At 46.0% G+C, this 7,608-nt stretch overlaps 1 protein-coding gene across 1 annotated transcript; it reads left to right on the top strand.

Moving 5' to 3' along the window:
- Positions 1 to 5,295: 5,295 nt before the first annotated feature.
- Positions 5,296 to 6,729, top strand: LOC311057752 (cytosolic Fe-S cluster assembly factor narfl-like; the record flags this gene model as incomplete). Its single annotated transcript, XM_084074803.1, has 1 exon — positions 5,296 to 6,729. The coding sequence occupies one exon, from the start codon at positions 5,296 to 5,298 to the stop codon at positions 6,727 to 6,729; it is 1,434 nt and encodes a 477-aa protein (XP_083930929.1).
- Between the last annotated feature and the right edge of the window lie 879 nt (positions 6,730 to 7,608).

Raw genomic sequence — 7,608 nt, 5'->3', positions numbered from 1 at the left:
CTCTGCTTTTCGAATATCGCGGCACCTCTCTGATTGGCCACGCTGACGACGCTCAGCTAGGCGTCATGGACAGCTGTCCTCTCATTGGCTACGTTCGCCATCAAGCAGCGTTGCCAGATTTTGCGAGAGAAACAAGAAACCAGGTCTATCATGAAAACAAGCCCAAAAGAAGCCACCATATGAGTATTTTAAACATCATACATTGGCTATTTGAAAATAACGCTCACAACGCGTCGTTAGAGCTTGTAAATCGACTATGTTCAAAAGAAAGTCTTGGGGAAAAAAGTGAAACAATTTAACAACAAAGATCTGGTATGGGGGTCCACTCCCTGGCACAACATATTTTTAGATGGGGCGGGGCGGGGGGCGTGGGACAAATACATATTCATTTGGGGGTCCTCCTTACATGAAACAACCACTGGTTAAACGACATTGAAACAAACAAGCCCAAATAATCGCAACCCGCAACTACCAATATTTACAAGCGACACAGAAAAACAAGCCCAAAGTCGCCTATAATAAGCAGACATGGCAAGACTGCCGTTAAGAGGTTGGGAGGGGTTGCATCGTTTAGGAAGCGCCCTGTCAAAACAAAAACGACCTTCATTTAGTTCCCACCCCCTTGTTACTTACTTAAGTTGTAACACAGTGGTTCTCAAACTTTTTAATTTCAAGGACCCCCATAACGTAACATAGAGTGTACACATTTGGTTCCATTTGTACACTCGGAGTTACAGACCTGTAAGGGTCCATTTGGAACCCCTTAAAACATTGGTTCTCAAAGTTCCCACCCGAACCAAATGGACCCCTGTGGGTCTGTAACTCTGAGAGTGTACAAATGGAACCAAATGGACCCTTATGGGTCTGTAACTCTGAGTGTACAAATGGAACCAAATTGTACACTCTCAGAGTTAAATTAACTTTGATTTTACAATATAAATTGGAGTCCCAGAGATAGAAATGCCACTAAATGGGGGTCCGTAGCCCTAATGGATGTCAAACTGGGGGTCCTTGAAATTAAAATGGTTGAGAATCACTGCTAGAGCCGTAAAAATCTTCTCTTATGGGGGTCCCTGGCTTATCTTTTCAAATGGGGGGTCCACAGGCTAATAAGTGTCAATTTGGGGGTCCTTGACATGAAAAAGTTTGAGAACCACTGTCTTAAAAGGAACCCAGAGAGTCCCTGGACCCCACTTTGAGAACCAGAGTTGTAACAGACTGGGAATTGAACAATAATAAATACAATTCATTTCTGTCTCCCTATGCGAGGTTTGTTGTTAAACTAAAAAACACCTTCTCAGAGTTAATATCTGAGAATCAAAGCGCTGGTTTTGACTTTTACAAGGGCCAATTTCGAATTGCAGCCACCTGTATGTTTCATGTAGTTTCTGTGTAGTTTCATGTAGTTTCTGTTCATCGCAGCAGGCATAGATTCTGTATAATTTGGCTAGACATTAGGGAAACAGGTTTCAGCCGACTCATTGTCAAGGCAGGATGTGTGTGTGTGATGTGAACAAGTGGTGGTGTGTGTGTGTGTGTGTGTGTGTGTGTGTGTGTGTGTGTGTGTGTGTGTGTGTGTGTGTGTGTGTGTGTGTGTGTGTGTGTGTGTGTGTGTGTGTGTGTATACAAGACACTGCAGTTGCTTGTGTCATTTGCTTGTGTGGTATAGGCCAGTGGTGCTGGTAAAGAGTGATTTGGGGACCCCCAGGGGTCCTTGGGGGCATTCCAGGGCAAAAGCAGTTAATGCAGCATCACAATCATTTTAACCACTTAATCCATTTTGGCTTTTCAAAAATAGCAGATCTACAAGCTCACAGCACACAACTGCTATCATCACTGCTATCTTAAATACCAATCCCATTTGTATTTGCTTAACCCTGTCTTCTACCCTGAGCCATCATAACCTAGCAAAGTGTGTTGGAATTGGGTGGGTCATGGGCTTCAGGATTCTGTTTTACCAAGGTGTAATGACAGTTTGTTATCGGAACTCCTCAAAACAACAGGTGAAGTCACAGGTGACTCGGCCCAACTCGTTGAAAGAGACAGTTACGACACGATACTCTGCCCATATGTGTACGGTATGTCTGAAAACTGTCCAATCACAGCACTTCTTTCTGTCTGTGTGACGTAGACCTTTGCGTAAGAGAGCGAGTGTGTATATAGGCTCGGCTAAAACGGCCAGCGGAATCATATCTACAAGTCGACTCGCAGTGGATTCCAAAGAGACGAAACTGTCCTGATGATGATAATCATTCAGTTAATGTTCGCCATCGGTGTCGGCGTGATGACGGCGACATTTTGCATGTGGAAGAAGATTGAAAAGCAGATCGGCCTCCTTCAAGAGAAGATAGAGAAGATCGAGTACACGGTATCTGGGGCAATTATGAATGTGAAATCCATGGTATCTGACAGACATACAGATAGTGCGCAACGAGAGGTGCCACGAGAGAGGTCACCCAGGCCCGTTTCACGAGACAATGCGAGTATCTATAGTAGAAGTGCATCTCCCATCCCGGAGAAATCTCCCACCCGGGACGTTATCGTTAGAGATCCTATTGTTCATGTTCGAAGGTCTGGTCGACGCCCCCGTCGCGAAGAGGAAGCCGTGGTGTGATGTCCATGTGGGTCTGCATAATATATGCATCGCGTGCAAGAGACTCGTTTGAATACACTCGCCTTTAGGTTTCTAGACCAAGGCAAGAATGGTGGTGACCACTTTTTTTTGTAGGAGCTAGTCCTCTATAGGAGTCTCCCACTGAGCAGCCACCCAGTCATCAGATTATTGTCTCAGGAATGCGACAAAAGCAAATTTCCATGAATTAAAGGCTTCAAAATAAGTACTTTTTTTGGGTGAACTACTCCTTTAACTTTAATGTTATAATGGAAGTCAATGTAGCTGGAATTGGGGAAAAAACTTGCCCTAGTTTGAAGATGACTTATGTCATATACCGTATGCCAGGGGAATGAATAACAAGCTCATGCATCTTTTGTTTTAGTGTTTTTTTGTTTGTGTTTTTTGTGATTCTTTAGCATTTTTATGCCTATGCCAGCGGCAGCCACAGCCAGAGGCATTATGAGGGTGTCTCTATTCCCTTTTCAATGCACTAGACCCCTGGGAGATGGGTTGTTGAGGTGGAGAGGGAGAGCGGCACCTACCATCAGCTCCCAGTACTTAGCACACGTCCACACACGGACATATTCTTTTCTTTAGTGATAATACCATAGGGAAATCGTAGATCGTGTCAAGAACTGTGTTCCAAAAAGAATGAAATCGGCCCGCGATTCTGTCAGGTGTGTGACTTTGTGTTTATGATATCAAGTTATATTTGATAACGTCTGTGTTTGGATAAATTAGTCATTTTTCACCGTCAGTTGATTCTTCATTGATCCATGTAAGTAAAATCGCTGGGCTGATTTGTTTATTTTTGAATCAGTTCTTATATGACGCAATTTAAGATGATCCTATGGTATTTTCAATAGAAAAAATAACTCTATAACCCTTGGGAGATAGTGGCCTCCAGTGTCAAATTCCTTCAAAGTCCCTACGTGCATGTAAACTGCAACTGGTTGGCTGAGGCATGAAACCACCATAATATATATATCTACGGCGTGCCTCTAGGAGGCGAGCCGCCTAGAGGAGGGTCTGTTAAATCTCACACACTGCTCAACCGATCAGACCCACATTTCTTGAGCACACTGTCTGCCAGTTGGCCAATGAATGAAGTACCTCAACACATATTCCTTCACACATGCTTTTCGTCTCTGTCGGGTGGAAACCTCATCTGTATGTCCAAGACTTACCTTTTTTTAGGATTCAAATTCAAAAAGTAGCAAAAGCAGCAGATCTAAAAGCTTAAAAACTTCCGAGCTTGTGGATCTGCTATGCTTTTGTGTGACGCTGTAGTATGATCAAGTAGTAGGGCTCTAATATATGAAAAAGAGGTTTCTGCCTGACAGCAACTATATGTTTTCAAATATTGGATTTTGTTTTAATTTGTGTTCAATTTGGGCAAACACATGAAGTCTGCATGGGAGCCACGCTGAGACCCTATAGCTGTCTTGTTTTCACAGGTTTACTATTTCTGGAAATACAAACCTTCAATGCATTGATATGAACCTTACAGTTACTTATTCTGAAGAGAGCATGATGCACTTTCAAACGTCAAGCCTGCCAAATGTAAAAGTGATTCATCAAAGGCAACAACAACATCACACCTGAAAGCTCTATAGGTTGTTATATGATTAATTTCCCAAAACTGAAATGCTAGAATGCCATATATAAACAAAAAACCTTTTTAATGGACTGTCAATAATAACTTGAATGGCAAAATGAATGCCTTCATTTGCAACCGGTAAATGAATGAACTATTAGATAGTGTAATGGCAGTCTAGGACATGTTTATATTAGTGAAACAAAGAAAACAGTTCATGAACCGTGCCTTGACAGAATAGTTAGTAGCAACCTTTAGACCAGATGGGTCTGGGGGCCCCCATGGTCCCCAGCTAAATGATTGATAGTTAATCTACAGCACTGGTTCCGGAGGTCCATAACATCACAACAGTCTCACTTAATAACAACAAGCTCTGTGATGTTCAATCGGCCTCAAACACCTCTAAAATTTCATAACATAAGAGTATTGTTTTGCACATTTGCAGACTTCCGGGTATCATCATAACAGGGTCGAGCAGAGACCATTAGAGGGGCAGGTCCTCAAAGTGTAAAAAAAGAGGCAAATGGAACAACATTTTAAAACACCAACATAATTTACAGCATAACCTGTAGAATTATAGCAACAGAATGCAGCGGGGAATCTTAAGACAAAACACATCATACTTTGCACTCTCTATTGTGTGTGTGTGTGTGTGTGTGTGTGTGTGTGTGTGTGTGTATGTGTATGTGTGTGCACGTGCGTGCGTGCAGGCAGACTCAATTTGGCTGCAGACAGTCAAGTATCCAGGTGAGTCAGGAGTCTGAATTTTTAATGCGTCTACTTGAGACCAATCAACTTGGGAGAGGTATTCTCCCAAGCTGATTGGTTGAAACACTTGCCCATATATGGAGAGTGCCCAACTCGCCCGTTTATGTCACTGTACCTGTATAAGTGGCAGTGGCGCAACATCACTTAATTCTTCACAAAGTTCCTTTTTCGCATAGGGCACTGCAGAGATGGTCCAGGTGCCTCAACCATTGACGGTTGAGACTGTGTCTGGTTTTAGTGGTTTCATCAGACTGTTAGGTTTCACAACACAAGGTGGTAAACAAACATTACATAACACTGTATGGCTGTACTGAACATGGCTTCCCACTTCAGCAGCGTGCTGCAATTGACCGACCTCAACGATTTCATAACCCCCTCTCAGGAATGCGTTAAACCCGTTAAACTAGAGAGGAAACCCGGCAGATCTCTGGCCAGAATCCAGATAGAAGGTGGCAACTATTTCCAAGTTGAACAGGACGGCACAAAGCAGAAGCTGGAGAAAGCAAAGATCACGCTGAACGACTGCCTGGCCTGCAGCGGCTGTGTCACCTCCGCCGAGAGCGTCCTCATCGCCCAGCAGAGCCACGAGGAGATCCTGCGGGTGCTGCTCAACAACAACACGCTGGCCAACGCCACAGATCAGACGGTGGTGGTGGTGTCTCTGTCTCCACAGTCCAGGGCCTCCCTGGCCGCACACTACGGCCTGAGCAGCAGCGAGACGGGCAGGAGGCTCGCGTCCTTCCTCAAAGGCCTGGGCGTTCACCACGTGTTCGACACCGGCTTCAGCAGGACGTTCAGCCTGCTGGAGAGCCAGAGGGAGTTCATGCGGCGCTTCCGGAAGAAGGACGAGGACAAAAAGGCCCTGCCCATGTTGACGTCCGCCTGTCCAGGTTGGGTGTGCTACGCCGAGAAGACCCACGGCGACTTCATCCTTCCGTATATGAGCTCCACCCGCTCCCCGCAGCAGATGATGGGCTCACTGGTTAAAGGCTATTTCGCGGCACAACAGGGGTTGAATCCGAGTAAGATCTACCACGTGACGGTGATGCCCTGCTACGACAAGAAACTGGAGGCCTCCAGGCCAGACTTCTACCTGAAGGAAGGAGAGACCCGCGAGGTGGACTGTGTCATCACCACAGGCGAGGTGCTTAAGTTGCTGGAGGAGAAGAAAACATCTCTTATCGACGTGGAGCCGGCGCCACTCGATGAAACGTTCAGCGGCGTGTGCGGGGAGGACTTGCTGAGCCACGCGGGGAGCAGCTCGGGCGGCTACCTCCACCACGTCTTCACCCACGCGGCCAAGCAGCTGTTTGGAGTGGAGGTCAAGGAGCTCGCGTACAAGACGATGAAAAACAAAGACTTCCAGGAGGTGACCCTGGAGAAGGACGGAGAGGTTGTGCTGCGCTTCGCAGCCGCCTATGGATTCCGGAACATTCAGAACCTGGTTCTGAAGCTGAAGAGGGGCAAGTCACCCTATCATTTTGTGGAGGTCATGGCGTGTCCCTCGGGCTGCGTGAATGGCGGTGGACAGGTGAAGCCGTTGCCTGATCAGAATGGCAAGGACCTGATCCAGGAAGTGGAGCGACTATACCGGGCAGAGCGCCCCCTGGTGCCAGAGGAGGACACGCGCGTGGCAGAGCTCTACCGCTCATGGCTTCAGAGTGTAGGGGAGGAGAAGGCCAGAGCGCTGCTGCACACCCGGTACCGTGCTGTGGAGAAGATGACCACCAGGCTCAATATCAAGTGGTAGAGAAGGAAGAGGAATAGGAGATTTCTGCCGTCTTTCGCGTTTTCCCTCAGCCTCCATTCAGCTGAGAGGTTTGACTACAAAAGCGTCCAAATGCCTTTCTCTCTGAAAATATAGTTTGAGAGAAAGCGAGAAAGAGATGAGATCATGTCACAATGCTTCTCGTGTCGCCTCATCTGCTGGGTCCTGTCTGACCAGGCACTGATCTGGTCCCTTTTAAAATGTCTGTATTCATCACTATAAAAGAGATCACAAAGATAGTCCTTTAACAAGGTTTCTTAACAGGCTGTGCAATCTCATACAACAAGACATGCAACTTAATATGTGTGTGTGTACACAGTTCAAAATGGCAGCTTACAGTATATAGTTTGTGTCCGCAGACATCCCAATGCACACTAGCCTACTGTTTCTTATTGTCCAAACTGGACACGACTTGAAGAAGTATTCATGTGAAACCGGTTGGAACTTGATCTTGTAGGGCGGTAGTGGCACAGGCGTAGAGTGGCCAGTAAAATCGGCCGGATGAGAACCGCGAGGTTCCCAGTTTGATCCCGGGCTCCGCCAGAGTTAGTGTCGAAGTGTCCTTGGGCAAGACACTGAACCCTACATTGCCTCCAATGCATTGGTCGGCGCTAGCTTGGCACCATTGGTGTGTGAATGTGGGAAAAGTGAGGACGCTGGCATCGACTGTTCGCCGCTTCACCTCCCAATGTCCCCCCCCTGTATGAATGAATGAACCATTGTAACAATGCAATTCGTTATTGTACAGGGAGAGTTCATAATGAACTGAAATTAATTTACAAAGTACATTTGTGAACGTAATAAAAATATATGATCATATACTGTAGTTAAATCCTCTGTCTTGTGGTCAGGAGTAATGCA

This window comes from Gymnoscopelus microlampas (genome assembly GCF_963454915.1).
Source record: "Gymnoscopelus microlampas genome assembly, chromosome: 12".
NCBI lineage: Eukaryota > Metazoa > Chordata > Actinopteri > Myctophiformes > Myctophidae > Gymnoscopelus > Gymnoscopelus microlampas.
This window is presented reverse-complemented; position numbering and strand designations above follow the sequence as displayed.